Genomic DNA, 20,214 nt, shown 5'->3' with positions numbered 1-20,214 from the left:
GTAAATTAAAAGACAAAATAGAAATAACAATTGCGTACCTTTCTTCAGAAATGATATAACTTTAAATGTGCTGCGTTCCAGCTTCGCTGCACTTCTTTTCCTTCTGCATTCCTGAGTCTGTATGCTCCATTACCTACTACCTTGGTGATCTCATAGGGTCCTTCCCAGTTGGGTGCTAGCTTTCCTGCATTGACTTCCCTGGTGTTTTCGTATACCTTTCTGAGGACCCAATCTCCTAGCTTGAAGACTTTAACTCTAACGTTCTTGTTGAAGGATCTTGCTACTTCCTGTTGGTATGCTGCCATTCTCATTTGTGCATCGTCCCTTAGTTCCTCCACTATGTCTAAATTGTTAATTAGTTCTGCTTGATTTCTTTCTTCTGTCATTAGGCCATACCTTTCTGTAGGCACTTCTACCTCGGTTGGGATTACTGCTTCGCATCCGTACACCAGTGAGAAAGGGGTATGACCTGTAGCGCCTTTAGGAGTTGTCCTGTCTGCCAACAATATGTTGGGTAGTTCGTCTGCCCATTTTCCTTTGGCTCCTTCCAACCTTTTCTTCATGTTGCCTATAAGGACTTTGTTGCTTGATTCTGCTTGTCCATTTGCTTGTGGATATCTTGGTGTAGACGTGATAAGGGAGATGTTCCATTCCTTACAGAACTGGGTGGTTTTGTTGCTGATGAATTGGGACCCATTGTCTGTAATGATCTCTGCTGGTACCCCGAATCTGCTTAGAATGTTCCTTTTTATAAATGAAATGACGTGCTTATCCTTGATCTCCTTGTACGCTTCTGCTTCAATCCATTTGGAAAAGTAGTCTGTCATTGCTAAGAAGTACACTCTTTGTCCTGATGACGGTGGTAACTTTACTATATCCATTCCCCACTTCATAAATGGCCACGGTGTCAATGTTGGGTGTAACTCCTCTGATGGCTTGTGTGTCAAGGGCGCATGTTTTTGGCATGCTAAGCACTTCTTGGCGAACTCAACTGCATCCTTCCTCATACTGGGCCAGTAGTATCCCATTCTAAGTGCCCTGTTGGCTAAATTTCTTCCTCCGGAGTGATTTCCGCATTCTCCACTGTGTAGGGATTGTAAGACTTGCTGAGCTTCTTTTCTTTCCAGGCATCTTAAGAAAGGTCCTGCTGTAGATTTCTTGAAGAGTACATTGCTGATTAGGCAGTACTTGGAGGCTTTCTGTGCGAAAGCTTGAGCTGTTACTTTCCCTGTTGGTTTCGTGTTGCCCAGGAGGTATTCTTTCAGAGGTGTTATCCAACTGTTGTCTTCTTCTTCTGTAGGGCATGTTTGAATTTCGTAGACACTCATGGTTGATTCCTTCTCTATTGCTGGTGAGAGTACATGTACTAGTGGGATTGCCCCAAATTCTTCTGGATTGATGTTTGACCCCAAATTTGCCAATGCGTCTGCTTCAGTGTTCAGGTTTCGGGGTACTTGTTCTATCTTGAACTCCTTGAATTTCTTGATGAGCTTCTTTGTGACTTCTAGGTAGGCAATCATTCTGGTGTCTTTCGCTGCATACTGCCCGTTGACTTGGTTTACCATGAGTAGAGAATCAGAAATTACTTCCAGGTGTTGTATCTTCATATCTCTTGCAACGGTTAGCCCTGTAATCAGTGCTTCGTATTCAGCTTCATTATTGGTAGCCTTGAAGTTGCACCTTATTGCCTGTGCTATCTTCTCTCCTTGGGGTGACGTCAGTACTACTCCTAAGCCTACTCCACGTATGTTTGCTGCACCATCTGTATGGAGTGTCCATTTTTGTGCAGCTTTTGGTTCCTGTAGGGCTAGTACTTCCTTTTGTGCTTCTTCCTCAAGGGTAGGGCTGAAGTCTGCCACGAAGTCTGCCAAGGCTTGAGATTTGACCGCCGTCCTGGGTTCGTACTGTATGTCGTACCTGCTTAGATGTAGGGCCCATTTCTCCATCCTTCCTGACATTTCTGGTTTTCTCATGATAGCTCTGATGGGGTAGTTGGTCCGTACTTGTATGGGATGACTCTCGAAGTATGGACGTAACTTTACTGAAGCACTGTACAAGGCTAAAATGATTTTCTCCAGCGATGCATATCTTGTTTCCGCACTGAGCAGGGTCTTGCTGACGTAGTAGATTGGAAAATGTTCCTTTTCTTCTTCTCTTGTGAGAACTGCGCTGACCGTCCCTTCAGATACTGCAAGGTACAACTGGAGTGGTTCTCCTTCTTTGGGTTTGGAGAGAATCAACGGGTTGGCTAGGTATTCTTTCAGCTTCTGGAATGCTTCATCGTGTTCTTGTTCCCATTTAAACTCCTTGTTCTTTTTTAGTACCTCGTAGAAGGCTCTGTTCTTTTCTGAAGACTTTGAAATGAACCTGTTCAATGCCGCGATTTTCCCTGTTAAACTCTGTACATCCTTCTTGGATTTCGGTCGCTCTAGATCTAGGATAGCTTTGACCTGTTCCGGACTGGCTTCTATTCCTCTTTGCGTAACCATGTATCCTAAGAACTTTCCTGATTGTACTCCAAACGTGCACTTTGTGGGATTCAGCTTCATGCCGTATTACGAATGCTTCTCTAAGGTCTCTGACATGATCTTCTGCCTTCTTGGATTTAACTACCATATCGTCTATGTAGACTTCCATCGTGTTTCCAATTTGTTCTTCAAACATCTTGTTTACCAACCTTTGGTACGTTGCCCCTGCGTTCTTCAATCCGAAAGGCATCACCTTGTAGCAGTATATTCCTTGACTAGTAATGAAGGTTGTCTTCTCTTGATCGTCCTTGTGCATGAGGATCTGGTTGTAGCCACTGTAGGCGTCCATAAAGGATAGCAGTTCGTGCCCTGCTGTGGCGTCCACCATGGCATCGATATGAGGTAAAGGGAATGGGTCTTTTGGGCAAGCCTTGTTGATGTCTGTGAAGTCTATGCAGATTCGCCATTTCCCATTCTTCTTTCTTACTACCACCACATTGGCAAGCCATTCTGGGTACTTTACTTCTCTGATTTTTCCTGTCTTCAGTAGGTTTTGAATTTCTTCGTTGATGATCTTGTTCCTTTCTGGCGCGAATTTTCTTCTTTTTTGCTTCACTAGTGTATGCATTGGGTCTACGTTTAACTTGTGGGTGATAACCTCTGGGGGAATGCCTTTCATGTCTTCGTGGGTCCAAGCAAACACATCTTTCTCTTCTTCCAAAAAGTCGTAAATTTGTTGTCTGAGTTCCGCTTTCAGCTCTGATCCTATTCTGACTTTCTGATCTGGATGTAGGGGGTTCAGCTGGACTTCAGTAGCTTCTTGCTCTTCTGATATACTCAACTTCTCTTGGCCCAGCTGATCCTCTGATTGCTATGCTGAACTCTTTTCTGCAGATGTTGCTTTCAGTGCTATCTTGTAACATTCTTTGGCTTCCCTAGGATCTCCCCTAATTTCTTGAATTCCCCATCTAGTAGGAAACTTAATGACCTGATGGTACGTAGAAGGGATGGCTTTCATTTCGTGTATCCAGGGTCTTCCCAGAATCATATTGTATGAGGATAGGGTGTCGATTACTAAGAATTTGACTTGCAGGTTGATCCCTTTTGCATACGTTGCCAATGTAATCTCTCCACTTGTCTTCTTGGTTTCCCCACTGAATCCTACTAGCATTGTTGATTTGTTGACGATATTCTTCTCATCTATGTTCATGTGCTTCAGGGTGTCTAACATGATGATATTTGCAGAACTTCCATTATCAACTAGGATTCGCTTAATCATGCAGTTTCTAACTGGGAGTGAGATCACTAGGCCGTCATGATGACCTTCTACTGCGTCGCTTTCTTCAAACATGATAGGGATGTCTATCTTTGATTTCTCCCTCTTGTCTGGTTGCTCTTTGTTGCTTTCCTTTGTGTGCCGCTTCGCTGCTGAATATGTTAGACCGCATACTTCTGATCCTCCTGATATGAAACAGATGGTTTTGACAATTGGAGGTGGGGGTGGAGGACCTCCTTGTTTGGACTCTCTGTCCTTCCCTGAAGCTTTAGATCTATCTGACAAGAGTTCTTTGAGGTAGCCCTTCTTTAACAAGTATGCAACTTCTTTTCTGAGCGCGACACATTCGTCAGTAGTGTGACCAATATCTAAATGGAAATCACACCATCTAGATGGATCCTTCTTCTCCCCAGGCCTATCACTCCTTCTAGGCCATTGAACAGTATCTCCCATCTTGTTTAAGGTCTTTATTACTCCTACAGGATTGACATTGAAGCAATACTCGTGCAACTTGGGTGGGAGCTCAGGATCTTCTCTCCAATTAGAAAACTCTCCTTCGACAGCATTGACTAATCCTTCATCAAAGCGGGAACGCTGATACGGCTTGAATCGATGATCTCTCCTGGGGAAGTTGTTGTTCCTTCTTGACGGACGATCTTCATCCTTTCTGAGCTCTGGAGTCTTTCTTGCATATGTATCTTCTTCGAATCTGACTTGAGCCATTGCCTTAGCTTGTACATCTTCAAAGGTTGTGCATGGGTATTTGTTTAATTCCTTGTAGAGCTCACTGTGATCTAGCAATCCTCTCCTGAACGCTTCAATGGTGGTGGGAGCATCGCACTTGTGTATTCCAATCTTTTCCCTGTTGAACCTATTAAGATAATCCCTCAAGGATTCACCGTGTCTTTGCACAACACGGTATAAATCCGATGACTGTTTTTCTATTTTCCTGCTGCTGGCGAACTGGACCTTGAATAGGTTTACCATTCCTGCAAAAGATTGAATTGTCCCATTATCTAAATTAATGAACCAAGTTAAGGCTGGACCTGATAATGTGGCTCCAAAGCCTTTGCACATGATGGCCTCCCTGATGTCTCTAGGGATTGAGCTGGTCATCATCTTCTGCTTGTAAAGGAATACATGCTCATCAGGGTCTGTTGTTCCATCGTACATGGCCATGCTGGGTGTGCTGAACCTCTTTGGCACTTCTACCATGGCGATCTCTTCTGAGAAAGGAGACTCTATATAGCCATCTGATGCTTCTTCCTCCATGGGCTTTGGCATTCCAGGGATCTAGGCGATCTTGGCTTCGATTGCTTTGAGGTACTCTTTGACTATCTTCTCTATCTTTCCCTCCTCAGATCCTTCTTGACCATTCTGCTTAGGGGTTCCTGCATTCAAAGAGTCCAGATCTAGGGTTGTTTCCCTAGTGTTAGATCCTTTTTCCCCGTTAGGGGTATGAAAGACACCTGACATATCAAGCTGCATGGCTATACTTTCAGTGTTTTTTCTGGTATTAATGGTTTTGGAAGCGACTGACTGTATTTGGCTACGGAGGGCTTCATTTTGCTTGGTGAGACTGGTAAGCTTGGCTTCAGTTTGGACTTTTTGGGCCAACAATGTTTCAATTTGGCTTTTTTGTTGGTCTAAGGTTTGACGGAATGCGTTCATTCCCTCATTGATTTCGGCTATGGTAAAGGGTACTTGGTGCCCAGACATGGTGTCTGTATTGATTTTTTTTTTTTGCGAATTGGTAGGTTAATTGATTATCAGCCCCACGGTGGGCGCTAAATTGTTTAGGCAAATCTCAACAAGGACATATGAGAATCTGCTAGGTTTAAGGGGTAATAACAATCATACTACCAAAAGCATATAAAATAGCAATAAAGCAATAATAAAGCAATAGATAAGCAATGAAATAACAATAAATAGACAAAATGAACTTCACTATGAAAAGAGTAAGTTTAGAGACACAATACTGAATAAGGACTTGCCTCCTTCTTCAGTAAGGACGAAACTCCGTAGATAAATGAAGAGTAATTCTACTATATTTAGAGTATATGTGTGTACATCCATGCTCAAAATGTCTAATTATGCTTATTTATACCTAGGGAACTCTAGGGTTTACAAAGATATTCGAAATATATTCAAAATGAGGAAGATCTTCTTGATTTATCTTCTTCCCTGTTCTATAGGTGTATCTTTGGCAAGTATCTTTTTGATTGATATCCTTGATGCTGCTTTCCTTGTTTATTCCAATCAGGCCGTTTTGCTCGTTTTTGCTGAGTGTTTTCTTCTTGGATTGGTGCCCTAAATGTTATGGGTCGTATTACAATACGGGCCCAACAATGGGCTGCTAGCTGTGGTTGGCGGAAGAGTTTGCGGGGTTGCAGCAGCTCGATTTGCGTGGAGCAGTAGGCCGGAGGTATGTGGGCTGCCGGAGTTTGCGGGGCTGCAAGCTGGAGGTGCGTTAGTTGCGGCTGGTGGCTGAAGTAGGGGTAGCAGCTGCGTTTGTTGCTTCTCGAATTAGAGCAGCTGCTAGGTGGTTTGGAATTGCGCGGCTGGTGGTGTTGGAGGGGACAACGGTGATGAATTGGTGTGAGGTGTGGCTGTTGTGTTGTGTGTGTTGGTGGTTGATTTTTGGTGTTTCGGTTCTAGAGGTGTAGTAGGGGAAATGCGTGAGGTGGAGGTTACTGCGGCTGTTAGGTGGTGCGAAGGGTGGCTTTGATTGCAGTAGTGGTTGGAATGAGGCAGGGCTTCTCGGGGTTGTAATTGCTGCGTGGTGATGGTGTGAATTGGTGGCAAGAAGGCTGATTAGGGGCAGCAAGGGAAGTGACTTGAGGTTGAGGTTGTGCGTGAGTAGGAATTGGACTCGTCTGTGCTCTCGTGCATCCTCATCGTTGGTGCTCTCGATGTGATGCCTGCGAGGAGGGCAACCTTTAATCTTCAAATATTTGCACACTCCGGACCTAAAATCAATGAGAAAACATCCGTAAGAGAGTGACAAACAAGATTTCAAAATTTCACTTGCAAGAAATCAAGTAAAAGTAAGAGAGAAAGCAAATAGAATAGAAATTAGACTAAAATAGCTAAATAAGTACAAATATCTTGAAAAACTCGTAAAAGTAAATGGAAAACCACAATGACCTATAACGACGGAAAATAAGAGAAAACTAGAAAGATTATAAGAAAATAAACGAGAAAATATCGAAAAAGGAATCGAAAACTACTCTATTGAGCGCCATAAATGACGCTCATCAAATTCCCCCAAGCTAGACTTTTTCACGTCCTCGAGAAAAACAAAATCAAACCAAGGAAAGATGACGACATTATTTAAGCAAAGCAAGAAACAAGAAAACAAGAGAATATGAGAATGTACACTAACTCACTTTCGTAGGAATCACTGTCAATTTTAGCAACAAAAGACAAGCCATTTAAACCCCTAGATCTCTCTAGAGGACGAGTAATGCTCTCGTAAGGGTTTCCTTAGAGATTAACCCATAACTCTCACAAACCAAACAAACAAGGCAAAGCACGAAAAAGAAGCAAAAAGAAAAGGAAAGAAAACAAATATTCATGAGTGGACTTTTGCAAATGAACAAGCATAAATGGATACAATTCTTCCTAAACAAGTAAGGGAATGCACGTTTCAAGATATCTAAGGTTAATTGAAACATAGAACATGCTAAGCATAGAGAACTATCAAGACACGATTCACTTTCGTCTCAAAACATTTTTAGCACATTCTCCCAATTAGCTTCAAATCTACCTTTAATGAGCATCTCAATGGTTCCTCGAAGGAACCGAAAAAGAAAGATGTTTGAGGCTACTCGACATCTCAACTATTGCACACCGCTCTATAAGCTTGACCTACATCTCCCTCCACTAACTTGTGACTCAACCACAAATGTCAAAAGGTCTTGGAAAGGGTTGTAATGTAAGGGCGAGAAAGGTGAGGGTAGGCTAAAATTTGAAATTTGGTGATGTACCTAAATTGTAAAGCAAAGATTGGCCAAATCTTAACACTAAAACCAAGTAAACACCAAATAAAAACACATCAACACCCCCAAGCTTATTCAAAGAAAAAATCACAAACATATATACAAAAAACATAAGAATGCTTCCCCCAAACTTGAACAAAGCATTCTCCTCAACGCTTAAAGTAGTGAGAAACATTTACATCAAAATTTTTTTTTTTTGAATTTTTCATTTTTCACTTTTTTCAATTTTTGCAAAAGCTTTTGAATGTGCTTTACTTTTTATCATTTTTGCATTTTTTCATTTTCATTTCACTTTATTTCATTGTCTTCACCTCTTTTAACTATGGACGGCTTTTTCAACTTTTGCATTTGATTTTTATTCACAAAATATTTACAACACAAACTTGCTTACAACATAAGAACCAAACAAACAATCATTTTCATCACCAAAACTCCAACAATAAAGACCAAATGCTTCACAAAAACCAAAAATGGGAACAAGAATGAAACAAAAGGCTCAAATTCTAAATATATGGCTTGAAAAGAAGGGTATACGGCTCAAATGGTTAGCAAGTAGGCTAATGAAAACCCAAAAAAAAGATAAGAAAACTATCCTAGTAAACGAAAATTTACCACTCCGAAAAGATGTCTTTGTCCTTCCTAAATGGCTCGGTCGCGATATCGGGAGATGAAAGTCAAATTCTAGATAAAGCATACAATAGTCAAGGATCCATGTGCTGCTCATGCAAAAAATGGAGAAGGCTAGAAAAGAATGAAACCTCACATGATTGTAGTAAAAACTCACTATTAGCTTCAAATTCACCAAAAGGGAGCAATTGCAAATTTTCAAAAACAGTAGAATCCGGCTTCAAGGTCCCAAAAGTTCTAAAGGACTACCCTAGCATACTCTATCCTGGAGTCAACCAAACATACTCTCAAACCGTGCACACCATTATCATTTAAAAAGAGAAGCATTCAACTATACAAGTCAAAACGTATTATGTCTAAAGCAAGAACAAAACAAAACACATTGCAAATTTGCCTTGATAAAAACAAAAATCTTTTTGGAGTTTTTCTAAATAAAGAGCAAGGAAATGCATATACAATTGTGCATGGCATATATGAATCAACATCCCACCAAACATGATAGAATACCCTCACCCAAGCTTGAATGAGATAACATGCTGAAACATAAATCATAGATAACATGGGAGGGGAAAACAAAGAGATCAATCCAACAATACCAACACACGTCCAACAAGGCATCAACCATTAGAGAGAGAGCAAGGAAAGATATTAGCGGATGTTAGGTGGGGTGTAAATACCTGCAAATGACCCAATTCAACCTTTCAAAGCAAAGTTCATCTTGAACGGAATCTTGCTTTCCATATGCTAGCAAAATAGGAGTCAATCTTTCTTGACTCTTGATTCAAACCAATACACCAAAGCATATCAAGTCATGTACCTAGCAAAAGGCACACAAACATTTCCATGAGAGAAAATCTATTCTAAAAAGAAAAAAAATGAAAGCAATAAAACACGGGTTACTTCCTGAGAAAGGATTGCTTAAGGTCCAAGTTTGACCGCTCTAGAAAATAATATTGCAACGAACGCAAGAGCTTGTCAAATGCACTACTACACATTTCGTAAGATAACAAGTAGGCACATGACAAAAAGAGAACGTGCAACAAGATCATTGCACGCAAGTGAGAAGGGAGATGCCAAAAGAAAGAAGAAGAGGAATAAAAAGGAAATTCAACAAAATAATAAGTAGAAGGGGGAAAAGAAGAATGGAAAGAAAAAGAAAAAGGAAAATCCTCCTCACTAAATTTTTGATTGGCATACTTCCTCTCTTCCTCAACAATGATGGAATAAGGGACGTGTAAATCATCCGTAGAAGACGGCTCCCTAATAGGCTCTTTGAGATAGGAAGGGGGAGAAATGGGGAAAGGAGGGATGTAGTCAAATCTTTGAGAAAAAGGGGTATGAGAAATGGGAAAGGGGTAGCTACTCCCTCACCATAAGGTCTCACATCGCCTATGAGGGCATAAAAATCAATCACAGAGTCCTCAAATGAAGAACTCTCACAATCTACACCTTTCTCAAGCTCAAAAACTCTAAAGGAATCAACCTCAAGCTCCTTTCCACCACAATAAACAACCTTTCCTTCAACTATCTCAAAACCCAAGGCATCATAACCGTGCATGAATGGAGGAAGATTCATCTCAAACTCATCTAAGTCCCAAGAAGTTTTTTCGATGAAATCATCCAAAAATCTATAATTCCTCATATAACTCTAAAAAAAAAAGGGACATTACCTCAAAAGAGTCTATATACTCATGGATAGAAGAATCACAATCATGCACTAGAGACTTATCAAGATGGGAAGGAGGGTTGGGGTTTTCGAGATCAACACTCTTTACATTCTCAACTCCTTCACCATCACTCAAATGCTCACTAATGGGATTCTCACACTCTCTTGGTTGCTCAAAATCATCATCATCATCCTCAACACACTCATTAGATTGGAGTTTTTCACATACAAGCATCAAGGATGACAATTGGCTTTCTAACTCATCTCTTCTTCTCTTTTCCTCCTCAAGACGCTCCTCATTATTTTTCATTATCTCTAATTGACCTCTCATAGATTTAAGAATCATCTCCTTACTAGGCCCAAGATCATTATCAAGCTCAATGCGCCTAATTTGCGACTCAAATATATCTACTAGAGATTCAAAAGGTGTAGAAGGTTGAGGCTCAATAAGAGAAGAAGAATTACAACCAAGATTGGAAGAATCAACATTACGATCATGAGCATATACATCACATTTCCCATCTTGATAAGTCTCTAGTGCATGATTGTGATTCTTCTATCCATGAGTATATAGACTCTTTTGAGGTAATGTCCCTTTTTTTTTTTGAGAGTTATATGAGCAATTATAGATTTTTGGATGATTTCATCGAAAAAACTTCTTGGGAATCAACACTCTTTACATTCTCAACTCCTTCACTATCACTCAAATGTTCACTAATGGGATTCTCACACTCTCTTGGTTGCTCAAAATCATCATCATCATCCTCAACACACTCATTAGATTGGAGTTTTTCACATACAAGCATCAAGGATGACAATTGGCTTTCTAACTCATCTCTTCTTCTCTTTTCCTCCTCAAGACGCTCCTCATTATTTTTCATTATCTCTAATTGAACTCTCATAGATTTAAGAATCATCTCCTTACTAGGCCCAAGATCATTATCAAGCTCAATGTGCCTAATTTGAGACTCAAATATATCAACTAGAGATTCAAAAGGTGTAGAAGGTTGAGGCTCAATAAGAGAAGAAGAATTACAACCAAGATTGGAAGAATCAACATTATGATCATGAGCATATACATCACATTGGGGAGTGGGGGCACAATTAAAAACATGAGATTCGTTATTAAGGGAACGAAGCACATCACAAGAAGGCATGATAAATAATGAAGAAAATTGAAACACACCGTTAGCATCAACTTGAGCATGTGCCTCATCATCATGAGCAAAAGAGGACATAGAGTTGAAATCATTTGTTCTAGGTTCACTAATGGGATCATGTGACAAATCATGGGAATTCATGCTAACATTAGAAGAATCAACACATTGCACAACAACATTAGAATCATGATTACCCCTGTTATAGACATCCCTAGGAAACCAAACATAAAAATCCCAAGCATCATCAATTGACAATGCTCTAAATTCACCATTATGCATACTTTCAACTTCATCCCTAGTTTGCTCATTCAAACCAAAACAACAAATCTCACAAGCCTCACAAGGATTACAACGATTATAGTTCAAAAACCTTATAAGTCTATGGAAATATTCACCAAAAGGCTCATTATCATGTTGAGAAAATAAGAGACATGCCATTATTTTTTTTTTACCAAAACAAACGAACATCAAATAAAAGAAAAGTATATTAAAAGACCTAGACTCAAGCAATCAAAAACACTTAAACATAGACACCTTTCCCCGACAACGGCGCCATTTTGACGTAGGAAAAATGTAGGTCGTTATCTAATCTTCCCTAGAGCCAAACAAATTTATAAACACTTAACAAACCTAAAAACAAGTATAGAGGTAAGTCAAGGGTCGAACCCAAAGGAACGGTAATGTTCAAGCACTCTCAATTATGCACCTGAGATAGGTCGAAGTCGAAGGTAAGAGGTAACACTAACAACTAACAAAATAAACAACCAAACAAATAAAACACTAGGAATGGGGATCAACAAGTAATCATGACAATTGCAACAACTTGGGAAGATCATACCAATCAAAGGTTGTGAAGACTAATGATAAGAGCTATAAATTGGAATCAAAGAGCTATCTCCTATAAGTCAAGCTAGGGTTCAATATGAATGACTAACAAGGAAACCAATCTATAATTACAATTCCTAAATCAATTGGTCGTGTCATTAGCAATTATAATGCAATCTAGCATAATTCTCAAGTCCTAATCGTATAACACACATGCAAACCTTCATTAAGCACTTTAATCTCAACAATCAATCAACACAATTCCCAAATTAATCACAATCAATCAATCATACAAGTTTCACCCAATTCCTAGCCAAACAACTACTCAAGAATCATCATCTATCAACAAACAACTAAAGAAATCAAGAACCAACAAAATATCAAGAAAAATTACACTAATCAAGAATCAAACATCAAAATTAAACCAAACAAACATGAAATTAAACAAAGCAATAAAGAGGAGAGAGAGTGAGAAATCCTCATTGATTGATAATGGAGATCTTCAATACAATTGTCATCTTGAATCTTCAATTTCTTAAATAACCATTGAAATCTCTCAATTTTTCTCTCTAAAACTACTCCTAAACTAACCATAATACTAGAGAGAGAAACTCTCAACCTAAACTAAAAATATGAGATCTAAAATTGGATTCTAATTCTCTCTAAAAATTGTTCTTCTAATTTTACCCCAAAAATTGGTATTGATATTTACAAGGTTTAAAGAAAATAAAAGAAATGAAAAATGAAAATAAAATAAAATACGAAAACAAAAAGAACGTTAAAAGAAAATAGAAAATAAAAGGATAATAAAAAAAGAAGAATTAAAAGAAAGAAAATCAAAAGAATCGAAGTGGAATTCGATTTACTTTTGCTGCTCATATGAGTGGGAATTAATCCCTTGCTTTGCGCATCACCGATCACCCACAAATCACACACCATCACAACCGTTTGATCACCAATTTAATCAAGATCAACGGCCGAAGCTTGAACCCACAAGTGCGCACACACAAGTGGGTCTTCACGCGCGCACCGTCTTCATGGGCTGGTAGCTGTGGTTGGCGGAAGAGTTTGCGGGGTTGCAGCAGCTCGGTTTGCGTGGAGCAGTAGGCCGGAGGTATGTGGGCTGCCGAAGTTTCCGGGGCTGCAAGCTGGAGGTGCATTAGTTGCGGCTGGTGGCTGGAGCAGGGGGCAGCAGCTGCGTTTGTTGCTGCTCGAATTGGAGCAGCTACTAGGTGGTTGAGAATTGCGTGGCTGCTAGTTGGGGGGAAAAACGGTAATGAATTGGTGTGAGGCGTGGCTGCTGTGAGTTGGTGGTTGATTTTTAGTGTTTCGGTGCTAGAGGTGGAGCAGGGGAAACGCGTGAGGTGGAGGTTTATTGAGGCTCTTGGGTGGTGCGAAGGGTGGCTTTAATTTTGGTGGTGGTTGGAGAGAGGCAGGGCTGCTCGGGGTTGTAATTGCTTCGTGGTGATGGTGTGAATTGGTGGCAAGAAGGCTGATTAGGGGCAGCAGGGGAAGTGACTTGAGGTTGAGGTTGTGCGTGAGTAGGAATTGGACTCGTCTGCGCTCTCGTGCGTCCTCATCGTTGGTGCTCTCGAGGTGATGCCCGCGAGGAGGGCAGCCTTTTAATCTTCAAATATTTGCACACTCCGGACCTAAAATCAATGAAAAAACATCCGTAAGAGAGCGGCAAACAAGATTTCAAAACTTCACTTGCAAGAAATCAAGTAAAAGTAAGAGAGAAAGCAAAAAGAATAGAAATTAGACTAAACTAGTTAAATAAGAACTAAAATCATGAAAAACTCATAAAAGTGAACGGAAAACCATAATGACCTATAGAGACGGAAAATAAGAGAAAACTAGAAAGGTTATAAGAAAATAAAATGAGAAAATATAGAAAAAGGAATCGAAAACTACTCTATTGAGCGCCATAAATGACGCTCATCATTAAGTTTAGGTCTATAACGAATATACCTGATCCAAAAGCAACGGTTCCGTTCTTCTTATCTTCCTTAAATTTGAGGAAATCTCTCTTCCAATATCCCTTCTTCTTGCAATAGAAGCATTCGGAATCAGATTTAGAAGATGCTGCCTTCTTTTCCTTGTTATCTTTGGCAGCTTATGGCTAAGGCGGAAAGGTCTTCTTACCCTTCCCCTTAAAGCCTATCTTCTTCTTGCTTGAGTGCTTGAATGGATTGCCCTTTTTGATGATGAGCATATCATGCTTCCCCTCATCCTTGAGCGTTTGCTCGGTTTCCTTCAACATACCATGAAGCTCGGTGAGGATTTTCTCCATGCTGTGCATGTTATAGTTTATCTTGAACTGATCATAACCTTTGTGCAGCGAATGGAGAATAATGTCAATTGCCATCTCGGTTGAATACCCTGCGTCAAGCCTTTCCATGTTCTCAAACAATACTATCATTTTGAGTACATGTGGGCTGACTGGCTGTCCTTTCTTGAGGTTACTCTCAAGGATCTACCTGTGGATTTCAAACCTTTCAGTTCGAGCCTGCTCTTGGAATATGTTCTGCAGCTCAAAAATGATCTCAAAAGCTGTATACTTCTCAAAGAAAGTCTTTTGAAAGTCGGGAGACATTGTGGCCAACATGATGCATTTGACATCCCGATTGGCAGTTCGCCATCGGTTTAGGGCAGCCTGAGTCACTTCCTCTTTGTGAGCCTCAGGCATTTCCTCATCAAGGATATATTCCTTTTGCTCTTGCATGAGAACTATACGCAAGTTCCTTTGCCAATCAAGAAAATTTGGCCCACTCAACTTTTGCTTGTCGAGAATTGAGAGCAACGAGAATTGGTTGTATGAGTTATTTACAGATATGGTTCTAGAATTGAAAGAATTTGAAATGAAAAGCCATTCATAATACTTAAATAAGATTAAAATCATGCGTATTTATCAAACTTATTTAAACGTCTTATTCACACAATAAATTGTCCCCATTTGGTGAGAATAAGTCAATTCCAAGATCCAAAGAATCAATGAGCAGTCAAGCATGCTTTGTCTTGTCTTAACACTCAATATTCTAAGGTAAGAAACTCTTTGTGAATGGCTCAAAGCCACTCTTGGTTAGATAAATCGTCGCATCTAATGCTCTCTCAACAACTTATCACTATGCCACGACATGTTAGGACTTCATCACTCATATCGTTGAGTATAACAAAAACCAACATACATACCCGGTATGCCTTACGTATCCTAGGATTAATACTGATGCCTCGCTTTGGCGTAGCCCATCACTACTCTCAATAGGTTGGTAAGTGTTGTTCTGGAATGACAAATTTTACTCAATATTTTAGGGACCTAGGGTTTCTATGTTGGTTGATTTAAGTGAACTTATTTAATCATCACAACATTCGAAATCCTAAACATGCATCTAACATATAATTCACATATACATAATCATAAATATATATCGAAAACATAAGTAAATGATGCATTTGACAATTAGCATGACCCCTTGAGTCTTCAAGTCTTCAAGGGTCTTCTTTTGCAACTTCATGGCTTCGTCTTCCAAGAACCTTCGTCTTCAAGACATGACCAAAATAATGGAAATACTAGTATCTATGATTAGGACTAATATAACTATTAAGGTACAAAAATACTCAATGGTTCGCAGACCGTATTTAGATTTACAAAAATACATGACGGAACGCAGTTTGTATTTTCTATCCTAATCGGGCCCCACTAGTTGCTATTTTATAAAACCTATGAGAGAATATACATTCCATTCATCCATTCACTATATGTGAATGGCCCATGCATTTTACAACAATAATCAAGTAACAATGCACAAACATGCGTAAACTAGTAACTAACTTAGGTGGTTAATCCAATTAACGCGCGTAACTAAAACTAGTCAAAGTTGTTTAACCAATTATGTAATTAAGCGCAATTAAAATTGAAGGTCCTACTAAATTCCGCATCCATCTTAATTAATACAATTAATTAAGCCGGTAAACCTAAAATTTTGCCAACATAAAATTTTGCAAGTGCCTTTCAAAACCGAGGCCTAGCCTCCAAAATTTTAATTAAAATTAATAAACTTAATTAAAATAATTAAAACATGAAAGGAATGGTGTCCTTCGAACAAGTGTATTATTCCGATAGAGGGTTCGGAATTATTAGAAAGCTAATTATTCAGCGAGGTCAAGTGATCGGAATGCCTGGGTGGAGGTCGCTTACGATCAGTAATATTAATGAATACTTAATATTACAACTTAATCTTGACTGAATCCTCCGGGTCACACCCAAACAACTAGCGAACCGAAACGATGAATTAATTCAGAAGGAATTAATGAGTCGCCAGAGTAATTAATATTTAGACGTCGGAAATTCGAGCTTGGAGCGTCGAAACCGAGCGTCGGAAGTGGAGTCGAAACTAATAAAAAGACGAGATGAGAAAAACTAATAAATCAACAAATTCCCAAAATACCCCTAGCATCGGAATGCCCCGAGCAAACCGAGTGCTAGGGGCATATAGCCTTGCAAGGTGGCTGACAAGCGCACCAAGTCAAGCCTAGGCTGGTGCGTGCTAGCGCACCAACGCTAGCAGCAGCAAGCTAGCAATGCTAGCTAGCTAGCAACGCGCTAGCGTGCTAGCACTGTTAGCAGTACGAGCGTGCTGGCGCGCAGGGCCAACCAAGGGGAGCTGTGGCATGGCGCGCCACGCCCAGCAGCAAGCAGCAAGCAAGCTTACTGGGCTGGCGCTGCTAGGCAGCAGCCATGCCGCAAACACCAAATGGCCAGCAGCAGGCCTCGGCCAAGCAGCCCGCACGCAAGTACGTGGCCTGCTGGGCCGAGTGTGCGGCAATAGCAATGCAGCCCACACTTGTGAGGCTTGGTGCCCAAGTGTGGGTAGCACTAGGCGCGTTTTGAGAGGTGGGCTTAAGGGTGTAGGTGGCGGTTTTTGGGGAGAGGTTAGGGAGCAAGTTTAGTCCCCCCCTCCTCCAAATGGTCGTCACCTAAACTCTCATGTGAGCTTGACACTTGTAGATTTATTAGTAGCTTGCTTATTTATTTTATCTTAGATTTAAAATAAAATGAATAAAATCAAAATCTCCCACATGGAAAGATGATGGGAATTTTGAGAGCCTTTGCCTATAAATACCAACCTAGGAAGTTGGGAATTCTTCACTTGAGTAAGTATTAAATAAGGCATCACAGTGTGAAAACCTTTGAACACTAATTACTCGGGTTTTGAGATCGGGCCTTGCTAACTCCAAGGCAATAGACCGAGTTCGGTGCTCGCGTTACGGGTGGACTTCGTTGGAGGTCCTCGTGTGAGTGGGGCTAAGAGGTTTCAAAGTAAGAGCTCAATTAAGTGAGCGAAGCACGCTACAAAGGTATTAATCTCTTTCTTAATCTTGTTGTTTAAGTTAATTATGCTCTATGTTTATAATTATTGTGAGTGTGATCTTGGCTCGGGTTTCCTTCTACAGTGGGTCGGACTCACCGAAACCTAACTGCGGTATCGGAGCCTTGCTCATTTATTTTTATAATCATATTTTTCAAGGTGTTTTTATGGCTCAATTTCTCTGGTTTTAAGTTGCTAATTAGTTTAGTAGCTCGGTTTTATTAATTTTAAACCCGTACTAGAGCTGATTTCAGCACCGAACCTAGATTTTCGCCTAAAAATAGTAAATTTTGGGTGGAAAAGGCGTTCTGGAAATGGTTTTACCCTTTTAGGACTGCGTATTTAGCAAAAAAACGACCAGAAATGCACTTTTCTAGGGATTTTCGTTTTGACGAAAAATGTTAAGTGTTTCTAACCTTGAAATATCATTGCATATTTATGGTGGTTATGTATTTGGTTCATTCCTTAATTTATATGCAATTTTAAACCTCTTTAAGCATGATTACTTGGTAGTAATTTGTGCTTGAAAGTTTGGTTTTATTTTTCACATAATTGCAAATTAATTGCATTAAGTATGAAAAGGTTGTTCTTTGTTGATTCCAAGTACTAAAGATTCAATCTTTAACTGTTTTAAGTGATTGAAACTTTGAGTTACTAAATTCCATGAATTTTTGTTGAACTTTTGATTTAATCATGTATTAAGTTGATTGGAATCATAAAGTTTCAAACTTGTGATAGAAATTTCATTTATCTTCATATTGGAAGATATAATTTTTCAAGGATTCACAAGTATTAAAGTTGGAATTTTTATTGAACTTGTGTTCATGTTTCCAACTCCCTTTTATTTTGTCAAATCTCATGATTAATTTAAATAAATTAAATTAATAGTGAGTTATTGCCCTTATTATTTTATTGCACCAAGTTAAACCAATTTTATTAAAGAATGGTTCTTGGAAATAATTTTGGTTGTCTGCACTTTTATGAATTTTTAATTAAAGTTGGACTTGTTTAATTTTTCATTTTTGCTCATTAAATTAGTTCTAAAATTAATTTAGAATTAATTGCAAGTCACACAAAAATCGGGTTGGAAACCCGAAGCTAAGGCACACAAGCCAAGGCAAGTGCCTCACTTGGCTAGCCGGGCTGCATAGTAGCCCATATGTGGCTGCCAAGTGGGCTGGCCGAGGCATTGGTGTAGCTGTGATTGGCGTGGCAGCTTGTGCGGCACCATGACGCACCATGGCAGCCAAGGCCGCAGCATGGTGCGACAGCAGCTAGCTGCTATGCACGCACACCAGGCGTGCAGCCTTATGGCTGGCCGTGGCTAGCCATGGGCCGGGGCATGCTTCAAGCTCGTGTTATGTGCGTTACTTAGTACTTAATAGGGGTAGTATGCGTAGGCATTGCTTGTGAAGTAATGTGGTGCAATGAGTTCGTACAACATGGCCATCAAGGGCCATGATTTGGTACGTGAAAGTTCGTTGATGTGGACGGTGTAACGCTTAGCGACATCGGACCACTCCCACGTTCATTGAGCATCAATCGGTTGTGCGAGCAGTGAGCACTCCAAGCCTTGGTGCTAGGCACTTGGACATTTTGGACTACGTAATTTTTTGCTTAATTTTGTCGTTTTAATTATTTTTATTAATTTAATTTGGTTTTAATTATTTTAATAAAATGTTGGAGGCTAGGCTCGGTTTCTGAGCGGTGTTTGCAAAATTTAATTTCGGCAAATAATTGTGTTTACCGACTTAATAAATTGGATTAATTAAGATGGATGCGGAATTTAGTAGGAGCTTCAATTATTAATTGCGTTAAATTACATAATCAATTAAACAACTTTGACTAGTTTTAATTAGGCATGTTAATTGGATTAACGACCTAAATTAGTTACTAGTTTACGCGCGTTTTATGCATTGTTACTTTTTTTATCGTTGTAAAATGCATGGGCCATTAACAAATAGTGAATGGATGAATGGAATGTATATTCTCTCACACGTTTTATAAAATGGCAACTAGGGGGGCCCGATTAGGATAGAAAATACGGACTGCGATCCGTGATGTATTTTTGTAAATCTAAATACGATCTGCGAACCGTTGAGTATTTTTGTACCTTAATATTTAGATTAGTCCTAATCGTAGATACAAGTATTTGCATAATTATGGTCATGTCTTGAAAACGGAGGTTCTTAGAAGACGAAGCCATGAAGTTGCAAAAGCCATCCCTTGAAGAATTGAAGATTCAAGGGGTCATGCTAGTTGCCAAATGCATCTTTATTTATGTTTTCGATATATATTTATGACCATTTATATGTGAATTATATGTTAGATGCATGTTTAGGATTTCGAATGTTATAATGATTAATTAAGTTCACTTAAATCAACCAACATAGAAACCGTAGGTCCCTATAATATTGAGTGAAATTGCCATTCCAAAGCAACACTTATCGACCTATTGAGAGTAGTGATGGGCTACGCCAAAGCGAGGCATCACTATTACTCCCTAGACTCATAAGGCATGCCGGGTATGCAAGTTGGTTTTGGTTATACTCAACGATATGAGTGATGAAGTCCTAACATGTCATGGCAAAGTGAATAAATTGTTCAGAGAGCATTAGATGCGACGTTTTATTCAACCAAGAGTGGCTTGGAGCCATTAGCAAACCGTTGCTTACCTTAGGAGATTGAGTGTTAAGACAAGCCAAAGCATGCTTAACTACTCTTTGTTTCTTTGGATCTTGGAATCGACTTATTCTCACCAAAATGGGGACAATTTTAATGTGTGAATAAGACGTTTAAATAAGTTTGATTAAAATGCATGA

The 20,214-nt window shown here is 39.7% G+C and overlaps 1 protein-coding gene across 1 annotated transcript; it reads right to left on the bottom strand.

The window, feature by feature from the left end:
* Positions 1-3,339: 3,339 nt before the first annotated feature.
* LOC145565087 (uncharacterized) lies at positions 3,340-4,731 on the bottom strand. The gene is made up of 2 exons (XM_081625188.1): positions 3,634-4,731; positions 3,340-3,456 (listed from the first exon to the last, which is right to left on the bottom strand). The coding sequence occupies exons 1-2, from the start codon at positions 4,729-4,731 to the stop codon at positions 3,340-3,342; spliced, it is 1,215 nt and encodes a 404-aa protein (XP_081481314.1).
* Positions 4,732-20,214: the final 15,483 nt, after the last annotated feature.

This window comes from Chenopodium album, chromosome 10 (genome assembly GCF_948465745.1).
Source record: "Chenopodium album chromosome 10, dcCheAlbu1.1, whole genome shotgun sequence".
NCBI lineage: Eukaryota > Viridiplantae > Streptophyta > Magnoliopsida > Caryophyllales > Amaranthaceae > Chenopodium > Chenopodium album.
This window is presented reverse-complemented; position numbering and strand designations above follow the sequence as displayed.